General features: G+C 63.0%; 1 protein-coding gene across 3 annotated transcripts in view; it reads left to right on the top strand.

The window, feature by feature from the left end:
• Positions 1-16,384, top strand: part of MGLL (monoglyceride lipase) — a 99,406-nt gene that overhangs the window by 79,930 nt on the left and 3,092 nt on the right. For all 3 annotated transcript variants that reach the window (XM_051852606.2, XM_051852608.2, XM_051852607.2), the window contains exons 4-7: positions 333-469; positions 1,677-1,787; positions 9,272-9,361; positions 14,933-15,148. In XM_051852606.2, the coding sequence (XP_051708566.2) occupies positions 333-469; positions 1,677-1,787; positions 9,272-9,361; positions 14,933-15,148 (554 nt within the window). The remainder of the gene's footprint in view (positions 1-332; positions 470-1,676; positions 1,788-9,271; positions 9,362-14,932; positions 15,149-16,384) is intronic.

The raw sequence follows: 16,384 nt of genomic DNA, 5'->3' as shown, positions 1-16,384 counted from the left end.
CACTGGCGTCCTCCGGGCCACCCTGCGGGGCGGCGGCCAGGCTGAGGCTGGCTGCACACCTGCACTCTCTTGCTTCCTGGGGACCTGGGTGGCTGGGCTTCGTGGTGTCCACCCCGTGGTGTGGCAGCCCCTGCCTGTGTGACCCCGGGCAAGTTCCTTAACCACTCATGGCCTTTGTTTGCTAACCCGTGAGATGGGAGAGGGGTCCCAACGTTCACGTGAGGTCAGATAGGTTGATGGAGTGGCTGTCGTCACTGGGAGGGGGGCCACTGGGCCTGGCACGGGCGACCTCACAGTAACCATGCGCCTCTCTCTCCTCCGTTCCCTTCCAGTTGGCCATGGGCAGAGCCAAGGAGAGAGGATGGTGGTGTCCGACTTCCACGTGTTCGTCAGGGACGTGCTCCAGCACGTGGACCTCGTGCAGAAGGACCACCCCGGCGTCCCCGTCTTCCTCCTGGGCCACTCCATGGTAAGCAGCCCCAGCTCGTGCCACGCCTGGGGGCGGGTAGGGCCCTGTCCCCCCAGCTGCTGGCTCCGCCCCCTTGGCAGGCTCCGCCCTTGCAGTTTCCAGGCGATTTTGCAGGTAAGCCACAGGCCGGGCTCGGGGTCCTGGAGACAGCCGCGGGGAGAGCCCAGGCGCTGCCCCCTCGTTACAGGTCGGGGCTGCGGGCTGGGCCGGGACGCGGCAGCCTGTGCTGCAGAGGCCTCTTGGGAAGCTGATCCTTTTCCCAGATTCCTGTGGTCCCTTGGTGCTGTTCCCTAGGAAAGCCACCAAGAGCCACTGCTCAGGGTGGGGCTGGCTCACGAAGGGCCCCAGACCCCCCACGCACTCGTGTCAGAGTTGAGCAACTCGAGCTGGGGTCAGGAGTCCCCGTGGACACCACCCTTCAGGATCATTCAGAATCCTGCTCGCCTTGGCACACATCAGAGCCCCCTGCGATCAGCCAGGGCTCAGCTTCAGGGCAGGGGTGCTCACACTGGCTGCCCCTGGGCCGGACAGGTTGGCTGGGAGAGGGTCTGGGGACATGTCATGAGGACGGGGATTCTGCCCCCTTTCCCACTGCCTGGCTCCACCCTGCATTTCTTAGCTGCCTGGGCCTGGTGAGTGTTTGAGATGGCGACAGCACTCGGCTTAAATGACCTCTGAACCCCAGGGGACAGGCAAGGCCTCCCTCCTACCTCCTCCATTCTTGAAGTGTTTTTCTTGGACCCTCAATTTCTGAGACTTTCACTGAACCAGGAAAAAGGTGTTAACGATCTATGATTATGATCCGTTTACCTCCCGCACACCAACAACATAAGTAAATAAACCCGAAGCACAAACACACACGTGTCACCTCATCATGTCACCTCCTCAGCCTGCGGGGCAGCCGGATCCCGGGTCTGCCAGCTTTGGGCTTGAGACACGGCAGGACTGTGGTGCTGACACAGCCTGGAGCCCCTACTTCTGTCTCCTTGAAGTGCTTGCTCTTGGGAAACACCAGGGGGGTAGAAACACATGTGGTAGATTGGTCGCAGATCAGATTTATCCTTGGCCAGATGCTGTGTGTTGGAGGGGAGTCCCCCGCGGGGCCCGGCCGCAGCTCAGCTCGGGACCGCCTCCTCCATCACGTGTGTGAGAGATGCGTGCCCTGGCCGGTGCTGGACCGCGGCAACCCTGCCCTTCTGCCTTGCAGGGCGGTGCCATCGCCATCCTGACCGCCGCAGAGAGGCCGGCCCACTTCTCCGGCATGGTCCTGATCTCGCCTCTGGTTCTCGCCAGTCCGGAGTCAGCAACAACGTTCAAGGTACAAGGTCCTTTCCGCCCTGTGCAGTCCCCACCGGCTCCCTGGCCGTGGCGCACCCATCTGGAGTCGGAGCCTGACGCAGAGGGCCCAGGTCTGTCCTTGGGCTTCTGGCGCCGTCGGGTAGCAGTCTGGACAAACGCCAAGGCTTGCTGTCTCGTCCACATTCTGTGCATTCTAAAGTCAGCGGTCTCCTTCCCCAAAGACACAGAGCAAGGTGCCTTCCTGTTAACTCACAGCTTGTTGGTTGGGTTTACAGGACGGGAGGTTACTGGGTTGGGAGCCCTGCAGGGCGCTGTTTGCTCACCAGGTGAGCAGTGGGCAGATTCCTGGCTGCCCCTGGCTGTTAGGCGGAGTTGTCTTCCCTCCGCCCTTCCCTGGGCGCATGCAGCCTGACCCAGCGAATCCACCGTTTGCTCTTTCCGGTGATGACGGCACTTGCTGTCAGTGCGGGGGCTCTGGGCTCCTCCCGGTGGAGTGGTGAGGCCCACCCAGCCAGGTTGGCCTTGAGAGCAGAGGCCTCGGCACAGATCAGGATGGGAGGAGTCCCCAACCCCAGGGGAGTGAGGGGTGGGTCCCAGGGCCTGGGCAACTGGGCAGCCGTCACCTCACAGGCCCGTCTCTCGGTCTTGGCCTCAGACGACAGCAGGGCCATTTAAACGGTGGCCTCTAGGCCCCCCATTATCCCCAGGGAGCTGACTTCCAGGGGTGTGGCTCTCAGTGCTGGGTGGGTCAGCAGGCGGGGCTTGTCAGGGAACAGCCCAGGGCCCTGGGTGCCACCCGTGCTGTGTGGGTGGGCCACTTTGTCATCTCCCTGTTCGAGGGGAGACATGGCTCCATAATCACTATGACTGTGTCCTGTGAGGCCAAGGGATTCGTGGTTCTCATCTGAGAACAGAGCGAGCCAGGCAGGGTCACAGAGCAAGGGGAGGCCCTGCTGGGTGCCAGGCACCGCGTGGGGATCTGGGAGCCCCGTGGGTGACACGCAGGTGCGCTGACATCCACGGCCTGTACTTTGGGGAGTTGTGTTGTATTGTATTGTTATGTTTTATTATTCATTGGTTTGGAAGGCAGAGAGAGAGAGCACACTCCCCTATCCTCTGGTTTACTCCCAAGTGCCTGCAGTGAAGCCAGGAACTCAGTCCAGGTCCCCCACGAGTGGCAGGGGCCCAGCGACTTGGGCCATCACTGCTGCCTCCCCAGGTCTGCATTAGCAGGAAGCCGGAGTCAGGAGTCAGGGCCAGGTGTGGCACCCAGGCACCCGCCGCGGGATGTGACTGCTGCCTTGGCTGCCAGGCTGAACGCCCGGCCCGTGACCGGTGTCCTGCGGCTGGCAAGGCTTAGGGAGCATGAGAGACTTGCAGGCGTGACGGGACCGAAGCCAGGGCTGTCGCTCCCTGTCTCCTCTCCTGGAGGAAAGTGGACGCTGACAGAGGATAGTTTTCCTTAGAGAAGAGCCAGGGACGTGGGGGCTTTTCAGTTGAAGTGCCCGGGGGTGGGGTGGGGGGCGATGGCAGCTGGGCCGGGCGGTGGGGCCAGCAGGGGTCCTCCCAGAGTCCCCTGGGGCTCCTGGGCTGGCTGCAGGAGGCAGCACTTCTGGGCAAGGCTACCCTGGGTGACCTCGTGCTCATAGATCAGCATGTCACATCAGGGGCCGGCTGTCCCTGGGGAACGCAGTGCCCTCTTGTTAACCAAGACAGATGAGGTTCGGGGGTGGCCCCCTCCTCACCCTGAACTCTTGCTGGGCTGAGTCTGGGACGTGCTGGTCCCTCTGCCCCACAAGACTCGGCTGCTCTGCACATCTGCATGTCTGACCACCCTGCTGAGAGTCTCACATTTCAAAAAAAATTAAACAATTTTTGAAAGATTTATGGATTTGACAGAGTGACAGGGGCAGGGAAAGACATATCTTCCATCTGCTGGTTCACTTGTCAAATGGCCACAGTAGCCAGCCTTGGGGCCCGGCTGAAGCCAGGAGCCAGGAACTCCATCCGGGTCTCCCGCATGGGTGCAGGGACCCAAACACTTGAGCGTTTTCTGCCGCTTTCCCTGGTGCCTTAGCGGAGAGCTGGACGGGAACCAGGGCTGCCGGGACTCAAATCGGCACTCAGATAGGAGATGCCAGCGTCACACAAAGTGTGGCTGCCTAACTGGCTGCAGCGCAACGCTGGCCCCTAATTTACACTTTAAATTAGTTTGTGGTTTGGGGGCTGCCATCGGCCACAGCACCTGTCCCGCGTGTGCCGCCTCGGCACCCCGTGGCCGCGCCTGCTGTGCGCGTTGGCCGTCACTTGCTGGCTCTGGCCCTTTGGGTGGTGGTGCTTTGTCTCTGCGAGTCTTGTCTCTAGCGGCCCCTCACGACACCCCTTGCTCATCGGGGCTTCACCCGGGTCCCCCTGCAAGGCCGGGTTCTGGCTCCGGAAGGGCAGGTGAGGTTTGCTCTTGGGACCCTCCGAGTTGGAAGATTCCGGAGTCTGCCTCTTCTCCACGTGTTCTGGACGAGAACGCCAGGCCGCGGTCCGGGGGCTTCCCCACGTTGCACCGTGTGCAGCCGCAGAGCAGAGCCCCCTCCGGGCCTCAGGGTGCGCCATCCGGGGCTCTGCTCACAAAAGCCCTCAGATGTAGCTTCCTGGCACCAGGGCCCCCCGTCGTTCAGCCCCCCCCACCCCCCAGGGTGATGCCGAGTCTCGGAACAGACAGGCAAGCGAGGAGGACCAGCCCCCACCCCTGAGATGGGAGAAGGCCGGGTCACTGGCACCCTCCAAAATCCCACTGCCATCTGGTTCTCTGCCCGGCATTCATCTTCCCCAGGCTGAGATATATTTAGCCCGGAGAAGAGACAGCGAGGACAGCGGCTGGGGCCCCGGACGTCGGCTGTGCTGAGAGAGTGGTTCCCCGGGAAAGTGGCAGCAGCAGCAGTTCAGAAACAAAACCCCAGGGCATCACAAGACCGCGCTGGCTCTGAGCTCCTGGTGTGGGGGTGGACTTTGTCCGTCTCGTGCCCCGGGGACAGAGGCTCCTCACCGCTGCTTGCCTGGGACAACCATCAGGAACCAGGGCCCCCCTCCCCCTGGGAACCTCGGGGAAGGCACAGAAATCCCCCTGAAGCTCGTCGCCCCAAACCTCCCCTGCCTGCTGCCTGAGCCTGGTACTAGCACACCACCTTTGACCCCGAAACAGGCCTGGGGTCAGCCTCCCTGGCCGGTAGCCACTTCCCTCTGACTGTCACGCATCTGCTGTCAGTCTTGAGAATCCAGAAGGTCTCAGGGCAGCTGGGGTGGGGGTGGCGGGGGGTTGGGTGGAGTGTGGCTAATTAACCACGCTTTCAGCTCCAGCGAACTCAGACCCAGGAGCAGGGAACTCAGCCCTGGCCTTGCCCTGGCCCACTTGGCTGCAGCCAGGAGCGGGTGGGAGTTGGTTGACCTGTGTCCTGCAGGCAGCAGCTCTCTCTCTGAGCTGGGGGCCAGATTTCTGGACAAAGTGAATTGCAGGAAATAGCCATTGTCCCTGCCAGTCTCCCCCAGCCCAGCTCTAGGGAGCAAGTGCCGGGTCCTGCCCAGTGAAGGTCACTGGAGAAGGCACAGGAGGCCGTCAGGTGCACGACTGCCTTGGGGTGTGTTTTCCCTCCTAAGGAAGCCTGGGCTGGCCCCGAGGGCCCTTGCTGTGTCACGGGTGTGGCTTTCCCGTGACCCTTGTCCTGCTTGGTCCCTTCAGAAGGCGTGGAGCCCTGAGCTCCTTGCGCACAGGACGGCTGGCTGGACCCATATTGGGAGAAAGTGGTAATGACCTTTCCCACAGCGAGTCCCTCTCTGGCCACGGCTTGGATGTGAAGGCAAGGAGCTGGTGACCTTTGCAATCAATAAGGGTGTTGGTGTGTGCCGCCAGCACTTAGGGTGCTCATGGGGGTGTTGGCCTCAGTTCTTCTTGTCTGTAGGAGACATACACTTTCCCCGAGTCTGTTTTGCATGGATTTGCTCTGGTATTCTCCCAGGGGTACGTCTCGGGCTTCTCCTGGGGGCTGGAAGCTGGAAGGGGGAGCTGGTCTCCTGTCACACTCTGAGCGGTCCTCAGAGGTGGGTTCCATGGTCCCCAGATTACAGAAGGGGACACTGAGGATCCCAGACTGTCGAGTCAGAACCAAAGCCCACATCTTCACCCGCCAGCCTGAGTCTGATTTCTCCATGACGTCGCCAGCCCCTTCCCGGGAGGAGTGGGGTTCACTGTGAGGTTTGGCTCCCAGTTGCCCTCAGGGGGGGTCTGGGTAGTGTCGGTGCCGTTGGGTGCTCTGTGGTTGTACAGATCTGCCACCTCCTGCCCATGTGGTAGGCGGAGCCAGGTTCCACCTCGCGGAGGGGTCCTGTCCAGGGACTCCCCTCTCCTGAGCCAGGTTCAAGTCCTCTGCCGACTCCCATAGGATTATCCAAAGATGTTGAAAGTCTCGGTTGAAAAGACAGAAAGAGCAGTGATGGTTTGCACCCCACTTCCTTTAGGGGTGAGCACTCCCTCCCCCTAGATGTCCTCTGCCTTCTGGGCTATGGTGCAGCGCGCCGCTGTGAGCCCAGGGAGCAGCAGCCGGCTGGTCGGCTACGTCAGTGCTGGCCTGCTCGGGTGTGGGCTCTCCCGAGACCCTTTGCTTCCTAGTGCTTCCTCGCCAGGTGGCTGGACCCCACTCAACCCTGCAGTCTCCCTGCGCCCACCATCAACTCCTTCCTCTGCTAGGTCTTCCTCCTCCCCCGGGACCCTGGCCTCCCGCGTGAGCCGTCAGCCTCCTGAAACTGACAAGCCTTAAAGACAGCGGGGAGTGAGAGTCTGCAGCACTGGCTCCCAGCGTCCTGCCCCGGGATTGCTTCCCCTCTTCCATGGTGTTTGTGGGGAGAGAAGCTAACCAAGCACCTGTTTTTTTTTTTTTTTCCTTTTTTGGGGGGGGCTTTTTTTTTTTTTTTAAGCTATGAGGTCACTGTGATCAAAAGCTCTGCCTTGACCCAATGGAGTCCTGTTGGAAAAAAGGCCTGGAACTGGCTGCGCAGGGTTAGAGAGCTGGAGGTCAGGGCTGTCCCAGCGTGTCGCGGGAGCTCCTTCAGGGCAGCTTGGCCTGCAGAGACACCTGCCCCATCCCCAGCTGTGTGCGTCAGTACCGCTTGTGCTCTGGCTGCACAATGCAGTTACCGAGGGAGCTCTTACAGAGACACAGATGCAGGGACCCCCCCGGGCCTGGCCACCCAGCCGCCAGCTGGGGTCTCGTGAAGGTGCAGATCCTGACCTGTGAGCCCAGCGTTGCAGGGGCTGCTGGTCTCAGGACCACACTGGGAGCAGGGAAGCCGTACACTCTGGCTGTGGAGAGCAGCACATGGGCAGGCTTCCTGAGAACTCGGGGCCGTGGGTCTAGATGTCGCCTCGGTGGCTCCGTCTGCCTGTGCTGTGTTGGCTTGTCTGTCTGGGCCTCTCCCCCTGCCTCCCCATGCACTCGCACCCAGGGCCTCGGCAGCCATCTGCAGCCTTACTGTTCTCAAGGTGGCCTCCCTCGGGGCTCAGCGCTGGGACACAGAGGCTATGATGCGTGCACATGGCGTTCCTGGAGGGGATGAGCCCTCGTCTGCATTTGCAATTGGACCACCGTTGCTAGGACACCAACATCTTGGTCCACGCTGTGGGCCACTGCAGCCTCACCAGCTCCTCTAGGGGGCGCCAGGACGATCGCATGCCGGGTAGTGGGGAGGAGGCAGCCAGTCCAGCAGTAGTGTCGCCATGGTGAGCGGCGGCAGGGGACACATCACCCCACCTGTGCACAGCAGGCTGTGTTCCCGTCAGCATGGTGGTGTGTGCACGCATTCATCATCCCAGAGGTTGAGTTGTTGTTTTAGAGGGGACGTCTCCATGGGAGGCGGCTCGCACACCTCACAGTTACCACCACGGACTGCAGTTGGCCTTCGCCATCCAGTCGCTGTGAGTCTCTCTAGGGTGTTTGCGCCATCCCCTACACACCTCCTGACGCATTGCTCTGAATGTAGCCTGCTGGGTAGCCACGTGCGACTGTATCCAGATCCCGGGGGGCAGATCCCAGGATGCTGAGGCCCTCGCCGTGTTTGTCCATGGAGCTGGTCCACTCTCCATTGGCCATATGGCGCACAGGGGGCTTCTTACTCACTCTGCCTGACTGCTAGTGGTGGGGACGAGGGTGGGGTGAGGCTGCCTCGTGCCTGTACAGGCCTGGACGGCCCCAGGTCTGCAGGGGGTACAGTGAGAGTGTGCCCCAGGACCCGTGAGCATGGCCACGTGCTCAGATCCCTCCGCAGCATCCACGAGGAAAGAGACGGGGCCAGCCCCACCCCGGCCCTTGCCCATTGGCCGCAGGTGCTGAGCCCCGCCGCAGTCTTGCCTGTGGAATGAGGATCACCACTGTGCCCCCAACCTGGGATTTTTGTGACGCTTGAGAAGACCTGGGACCCCGTGCTGTGCCCGACACGCCAGAAGCTGGTCCTCCGGGGACCGTCGGTGCCCCTGCCCCAGCTCCCTGCCCACCACTTTCTCGTAGTTCTAATTCCGGCTGTGGTTTCGAGGCTCACTTTTGAAATAGCATCCCCCCCCCCACCTCCCTCAAGTGTCTGCACACGCTGTAGAAATGAAGACAGCCCATTTCTGAAGGCAGACGTACGTGTGAGATCCGGGCTCTGCGTCTCCCCGGAAAACGTGTGATGCAGAAGGAGACGTGGGGGAGGGGCGGGAAGGTCTGAACCAGCATCGGATTCGAGTTCAGTGCCCATGTGCTCAGCGTCCCCCGCATGCCAGGGCCTTTGCCCGGGGCATCACAACCTGTCCCCAGGGTCCTCCGGGGAGGCGCCGAGGTCCCCCATGGCGGCCAAGGACACAGAGGCTCAGCCATTCCCCAGGCGACAGAGCCCGGTGTCAAATCCAAGCCTCTCCCCTCCGCCACACTCTCCTGGTCAGGCCGCTGACTCTGCCTGTTGCCAAGGCACCCTGCACCCCTGGGCCAGGCACCCTGCACCCCTGGGCCAGGCACCCTGCACCCCTGGGCCAGGCACCCTGCCCTGCTGTGTTTTCAGTAGCCCCAGCGTTGGGTTCAGGATAAGGTCATGGCTGGGGTTAGGGTGAGGGCGGCTGTTAGGGTTTTGGTTAGGGCGAGGGCGAGGGTAGAGGTTAGAGCTAGGGATAGGTTTAGGTTTAGCTCCTGGGTCCTAGAGCTCAGCCTAGAAGCTCCTGCACGTGACTGGAAATGACTTCCAGTGCGTGATCACAGGGCGGCACGCACACCTCTAAGCAGGTGAGGAACAGACACAGGGCACATCTCCCCTGCCCCGCCCCGCCCCGGGGAGCCGAGCCAGACGGGGGAGGCTGAGTCGGAAGGCAGCCTCCCGGGGTGCCGGGTCTGGGGCGAGGAGCCCGGCTGACCGTCGGCTGGGGCGCTGCTCTGCCCACCTTCCCACGGCTGCTGGGCGGACTCACAACTCTCATTTTCGCTTCCTGGCTAGGTCCTTGCAGCGAAGGTGCTCAACCTCGTGCTGCCAAACCTGTCCCTGGGGCCCATTGACTCCAGCGTGCTCTCCCGGAACAAGACGGAGGTGAGAATCTGCCTGGAACCCTGGGCGCTTCCGGGCCGGCGGGCTGGGGAGGGCAGCAGCCCCGGGGAGAGACCGGAGCCTGGGCTCTGTCCTGTGTGTTCTGTCCGTTTCCTGAGGCTGTGGGACGTGGTGGCAGTACAGGGAAGGCACAGACAGCGCCGGCTTCGGGTGGGGTACGGAGAGGGATGGTCGTGGGGCGTGAACTGTGTCCCGGGCACGCAGAGCTGCTAACCGGAGGACGCTGTGTCAGCCCCGACTCTAGGGGTTGTAAGCAACAGAAACCCAAGTCAGAGCAGTTGAAGCGAGAGGAGGGAGGGATTTACTAGTAACCAAAACAGGAGGCTTCAGGCGTGGCTGGATCCGGGGGGTCCGCGTCCTGCTCACCGCCCGTCTGTCCCAGCTCCCACGTGCGCTGGTTTGGTTTCATTCCTACACAGGCTCTCCCCAGCCGGAGACAAGGGCACCAGCGCCCTGCCTGAGCAGCCTGTTTCCAACAGGAAATCTCAGAGCGATGCTTACTGGGTGCTTGTCTAGACCTGGGTTACTTGCCTAGGAAAGGAGGTGGCATCAGTCTCACGGGGACTCAGACTGAGGGTTGGGGGGGGGTCCTTTGGGTCAGTGGTACTAGAGAAAAGAGGCCCATACTGCAGAGGAGCAAACTGCCCAGAGAGGGAGAGGACTTGCCTGGGGTCCTCCTGGGAATATGTGGAGTGGTGGTCTCCAGCCCTGCTCTGTGGGTGGGCCAGGGTCCCCGCAGGCTTGCAGCTCGTGGTTGGAAGGCAACCCTGGGCACAAGGGAGACGCCAGAATCCTCCTAATTCAATCAGTTTGGACACCCTTCTGCCTCGGTTCCCCCTCTTGTCTCAGAAGGCAGAAATCGCTAAGACAACGGGAGGTGGAGTGGCTCAGGCAGCTGGGCCGTTCCTGGCTTTCTGTGCCCTGAGGGACTCTGGCTGCGTCTTGAAATTGGGCCGCCTGGCCCCTGCCGCCGCTTAGCCGAGGCGGCACGGAGGAAGGAGGCTCTGTGGGTCAAGGTCTCTAGGTCTCCAAGGGACACAGCTGAGGATCAGGCAGGCAGGGGAGTCCAGGAGCACTGGGCCTGCGGGGAGCCAGAGAGCGGGTGTGAGGGAGGTAGACACAGAGAGATGGCTGGGGGTGCCAGGTCTCCCATGTGGGCAGCAGGGACCCAAGTACTTGAGCCACGGCCATTGCCTTCCCGTGTATGCACTGCTGGGTGGAATAGCCCAGTGTATGAGTCCAGCTCGCCCCCTCGTGCCTCCTTATGCATTTGGAAGTGACAGGTGGTCTTGCTGGGCCTCGGGTCTTCAATGTGTCAGGGGAGGGGGCGCTGGTGATGGGAGCTGTCGCCCCAGCTGTGAGACGGGGCTTGTTTAAGGGGGACTGGGCGCCGGTCAGCAGTAGCAGGGGGAAGGGTTTTGCCTGGGCCCTGCAGAAGGGAAGAGGTCCCGGGGAGCCAGCGACGCCATCAGCACGGAGGGAAGAGGGGGCGGTCACCAGGAGGAGGCCCCTGGGAGGGTGAAGCAGGGGCAGGATAGGCTCCACAGGCAGCTGAGGCAGGGCGGTGCAGGCCGAGGGGCATCTGGGCTGGAGGAGCAGGGCAAGGGGGTAGGAGGCGCGTTCACGGCTTACTCGGGGCCTCCTAGGGCCTGGCCGGGAGCAGGATGGACAGAGTGCGGGGGACAGACATGCTGACCAGCCTGGGCCCGGGCTCAGGGCCGCGGGGGGCAGTCTGGGGGTGGGGGTCCTCCCCTCCTCCTCTCAAGTCCCAGCCGGGAACTGAAAGAGGAGCAGGCGGCGTGAATTAGAACGGGAGCAAAGGGTCAGAAGAGCCCTTGGAGGTGGGAGACGCAGCCCGCACGCGGAAGGGGGCGTCTCCTGCTTTTTCAGACAAAGGGTCCCAGGGTTTCTGGGTTTCACAGGTGTCAGTGGGTGGAGCCGTGCCTGCTGCCAGAGGCGGTGTCCGGTTTCCCTGTGTTGGAAGCGGCTGGGTTAAGAGAGATCTAAACAGCAGAGGAGGGAGGTGGGGTCCCTGGGGGGACCGTGCAGCCAGAGGGGAGGAGGGGCAGAAGAACCCAAGTGAGGGGCACCGCAGGATGTGAGATGGCTGGGGTGCAGTGAGGGTGCAGTCAGGGAGCACACGGGTCTCTGCCCAGACGGGCTCCCAGGCCCCCTGTGGCTGGCTGTGAAGGGTGATAGACTCTGGCACGCCCCCCAGGTCCTCTGAAAGGCCCATGGGGACACCTGCCAGGCCCACGCCCATCTTCTCTGGCAAGCGCCAGGGTCCTGCTCTCTGGGCAGAACGCAGCACAATAGGGCTAGGGTGCTCGCGGAGGAGCTGGCGCACGTCGGTCCTCGTGGTGGCTGTGGGCCTGGCCTGCTGTGTGGGGTGGGGTCAGTCCCCTCCTGCCCCATGGAGAGCAGTGTTGGTAGCAACAGGGCTCACATCACAGACTTCCTGAGAAGGTTAAAGGGGCAAGTGGGCGATGAGGCCGTGCACCCAGCGCTCACGGAGCTCCGGGCTCAGCGGGCAGTTCGTTAGCAAGACTCTAACGACCAGGCGGTCCTGCATCTCTTCCTGGAGCAGGTTTTTGAAAATTAGCAGGTCAGGGAGGTGAATGGGACAGGCCGTGCCTGCCTTGGCTCAGCCAGCAGTTGGGGAATTGAGTTTGAGGGCAGCGTTCGACACGCAGAAGCCCCGGCTGGCGTGCGGGGCCCTGGCTGTCAAGAGCAGCCTCACAGAGAGCCCCGGGCAGCAGGGGCCGTGCCGGTGAGTCGCTAACGAACGCACGGGGCCGGGCCGGGAGTCACAGGTTGTGCAACTGGAAACCCAAGAGGGGCCTCGGTGGTCTCCTCCGTGGGGAAACTGAGGCCCAGGAAGCTGCAGGGTGGAACAAGACTCCACGTTCCCCAGACTCCAGTTACCCAGAGCAAGGACGCGGTCACTTCCGGATGATCGGCCGGGCTGCTGCTTGAGGCTGTGTCCCCCATGGGCTCTGTCCTCAGTGGGTGGGAGACTGGTGGTCCAGACGACACAGGGGGACAGTGGGGTCCCTGCTCCTGATTTTTCGTTAGCTGTGTGTGGGATCATCGTGGCTCATGTGCAGCTGGGGGGAATAACGTGGAGAGTGTCTGTGTACCCCAAGAGCTGGTTCCCCCAGCAGTCAAGTCTCGCACGGCTGCAGGATGGTATCCCAGCCAGGGTCCGGCCATCGACACAGGCCACGGAGCACTTCCCTCCCCATGTATGCTCGTCACCCCCACCTCTCTCACCCCCACCTCTCACCCCCTCCTCTCTCACCCCCTCCTCTCTCACCCACACCTCTCTCACCCCCACCTTTCTCACCCCCACCTTTCTCACCCCCACCGCCTCCTCTCTCACCCCCACCTCTCTCACCCCCATCGCCTCCCTAGTCCTGGCAACCACAGGTGGGTTCATTTCTGTGTGAACCGAGGTCAGCTTTGAGGACTGACTTCCAGGATCTGTGGCTTTGAGCAGGCTCACTTTGCCAGTCAGTGGTCTAGCCTGGGCTTGGTCTGGGAGGTGCAGGCAGAGCAGGACACATTCCTGGCGTTTGGGAAACAGCGGGCCGCTCTGTGGACGAGAGCTGAAGGGCGAGTGTGGGCCCCCAGGAGCGTGCGTTTGCCCACGTGGCCCCCTCTTCCTTCCTGCCCCCGCCTCCCTGTGGCTTGCATCAGGGACCTGCTCTTTGCTCCACACATCTGCTGGCTCCTTCCCCGGGCCCAGAATAGACCGCTGTGTAAACAGGACCTGCGTGATGGGGACGTGGAGAACGAGGCCAAGAGCTGGAAGCTGCTGGGCCACCAGAGCAGTTAAACCCCAGCGCAGTCCCCGAGGGGCCGGGCTGCCTGGGGCGTTGGGGTCAGCCGGGCAGAGCTTCAGGCCGCTCCAGGGAGGAGGAGGTGGTTACAGCACACAGCCGCAGGGCCTGCCCCTGTGTGTGCAGTCTCCCGGGAGCCCTGGGGGAGACAGGGCGCCGTCGGCCCCGGGAACCAGCCAGCCTGCTGGGACTGAGCCCTACACAGCAGCCAAAGCCATTACAGGGCTTTGCCTTCTGGCTGACAGTTCTTATATCAGGGCAACAGTGCGGCCCAGCTCATAATCTAACAGAGGGGAGGGGGAAAGCCCCACCCAGAATGCTCACTTCCGATTGGCCAGGTGTGATCATGTGACTGCAGGTAGCTGCAAGGAAGGCTGGGAAATGTAGTCTTTATTGAGTGGTGGAGCACTCCAGTAAACATCCAGGGTCCTAAAGGGGGAAACAACAAGTTGGGGTGACGAGTGATGGCTCGTTCCGCCTCTCCATGCCTCAGCCTCCTCACCTGGGTGAGGGCAGGGGGACAAGGTCGGTGGGCTGTGACACAGAAAGCGCTCCGTGCTGTGCATGTAGGAAAGGCGTAGGAGAGCTCGCTGTCCTCGCCTGGGTTACTCAGGGGGCCCCGGCACAGAGCGGGCACAGGGAGCGAGCCTGGTAGGTGGTGCTGCCGCGCTGTTGGTATCCAGACTCGGCCCGCCCCCGGTCCCTGGCCGGCTGGCCCTGGACTGCCCACACACTGCCCTGGCAGTGTCGTGTCCTCAGCCCGCCGGACAGATGGCCTGGCCCTGTGGTTCACGCCAGCTCAGCTGCAGGAAGTGGCTAATCCGCCTCGTGGGGCTCTCACAAATGCTCTGGTCGGCGGAGCTTAGTCCCTTGCCTGGGAAGGCATCCAGGGATGGCAGGGGTGGCTGCAGGACAGCCTGTCTCCTGCCAGCGGGGATCTGGAATATTCTGTGAGGCTCGGTGGGGGGGAGCCCCTGCCCTGGGAGGATCTGAGTCAGTCCAGTGGACGCCATGATCCCTGCTGTCCCCAGGCCCTCCCCAAAAACCCTCGGGCAAGGGTGAGGGACGTACCCATAAGGGCCTGAGAACTGTCTAGAAATGTCTTAGCCATGTTCTGTGGGCTATGCAGCTCAGCCATGGGAGGCAGGAGGAGGGAGGCCCAAGGAAGCCGTGACCGGGTGCCAGCGTGGCTCCAAGGAAGGCAAGGCCAGGTTCAGAGCTGGGGGTTGGCGTCGAGGGCCCAGCCTCGGGGTCCACCCCCTGACCACAGCCCAGGCCGGCCCTTGGCTTGAATCCCAGCAGGCAGGTCCCGGCCGGGCCCCCAGTGGTTTCTCACCATCTTCCCCCAGGCAGACAGGGGAAGGAGCAGTGGGCCCTTCGGCTCCTGGGAGTCCCTGTCCTCCAATGGCAGCAACTGAACACACACGGTGGGTGGTGACTTGTGTTCTGAACGTGCACCTTGGTCCTTGTCACCAGTCCCCAGGTGACACAGTCGAGCAACCCCATACCCCGCATTTACCTAGCATGGGGCATTACAAGTTACTGTATTGACGTTACTGGGGGTTGCAGGAGGAAACGTGTGGGTTCCATGGGACGCAAGCATCCCCCGGAGCATGGGGTCCCCATGGAGACCGGCAGGGGAGTGAGGCAGAGCTCCCAAGGGGTGGGGGTGGGGCACTGACAGGACACTCGCCCTCCCCCTCCCCTGCAGGTGGACCTGTACAACGCGGATCCGCTCATCTGCCGCGCTGGGCTCAAAGTGTGCTTCGGCATCCAGCTGCTCAACGCCGTGTCGCGGGTGGAGCGGGCCCTGCCCAAGCTGACCCTGCCCTTCCTGCTGCTCCAGGGCTCCGCCGACCGCCTGTGTGACAGCAAAGGGGCCTACCTGCTCATGGAGTCGGCCAAGAGCCAGGACAAGACGCTCAAGGTGAGTGGCCGCACGGCCACCGGCCAGCACCGGCCAGGCGACGGATAAGCAGGGGGCTGGGGCACCGGCCAAGTCTGAGAGCGCTTGAGCCGTCTGGTGAGGGCTTCCCATGTGTGAGTGCAGAGAGAAGGAAGACGCTCAGGGACAGGACCCACCGCGGGGCGCTGAGCAGAGGAAGCTCCGGGGAGGGGGCCTGGCCGAGCCGCCTCTCACCTGCGGGGCCCGGCGGAGCCTCCTGGGCCAGGGGATCTGCAGGCGCTCGCCCTCAAGTCCAGGGCCTTGGGCAGGGGGTCAGGACTGGGCCTTGGGGTCGGTAGACAGAGGCAGCAAGGGACGCACTCGGAGGGGCCCTGAGATCACTGACGTGGTCTGGGATCCAGAGGGACGGGCCTTGTTGGAGCCGCACACAAGCCCCGTGCACCCTTGCACCCCCACCCGCTGCGTGCCGCCCTGCTGCCCCTCCCAGAGCGATCCCCTGGCCCCTGTCATTCTCCCTGCCACTCAGCCACTGCTTCTGTAAGTCAGGTATGCAGTGGGCTTTCACTTTGTGCCAAGGCCTCCCTTCCGCCGAGCCTAGTGGGCTGGACAGGAAAGAGGAGTGGATGGCCTCTGGTGAAGGAATTCGAGCAGAAGGGAGGGGCCAAGGGGACACGGGGGCCTGAGAGGTGACAGTGGACGAACATTCCAGACCCAGGGCAGGGCCCGAGGCCCGGGCCATCTTGGCATCGAAGAGCAGCCCACGGAGGCCGGGGCCTGGGGCCCCAGTGGGAGCAGGGAGGCCAGTGTGGAGGCTGGTGTCCGCACCAAGGCCAAGGGCGCAGGCCCGGCCTGGAGGGAGATGAGGAAGGTGGGATCAGAGCAAGGGAGGATGAGCCTGGGGGTCTGAGGCAGCCCACCCCGGGCAGGGGAGCAGCAGCTCGAGGGCTCCGTGCTCAGTGGCCCCTGGCACTGTTACAAACGCAGAGGCGGCCCACGGCGCAGCAGGGTCCCAGAGTCCTCCACCCGCGCATGGCTTTCAGAGCCACAGGACGAGGCGAGGTGACAGGGAGTGAGGAGGAGAGAGAAGGCCGTGGCTGAGCGCTCGGTGCAGGCCAGCCACGGAGGTCGGGGGCGCTGTGCACCTGTGCTGAAGGAGCTGCGGGCAGGGGAGCGCCTGGCCACAGAAGCCCTGTTTCCAGGAGGGAGGTGGGACTGAGCCATGAGGAGAGAGGCCGAGAAGTGCAAACCTGAGCGCTC

This window comes from Oryctolagus cuniculus, chromosome 10 (assembly GCF_964237555.1).
Source record: "Oryctolagus cuniculus chromosome 10, mOryCun1.1, whole genome shotgun sequence".
Lineage (NCBI taxonomy): Eukaryota > Metazoa > Chordata > Mammalia > Lagomorpha > Leporidae > Oryctolagus > Oryctolagus cuniculus.
Note: the sequence above shows the minus strand (reverse complement) of the source record. Positions and strands in the feature narration are given on the sequence as shown.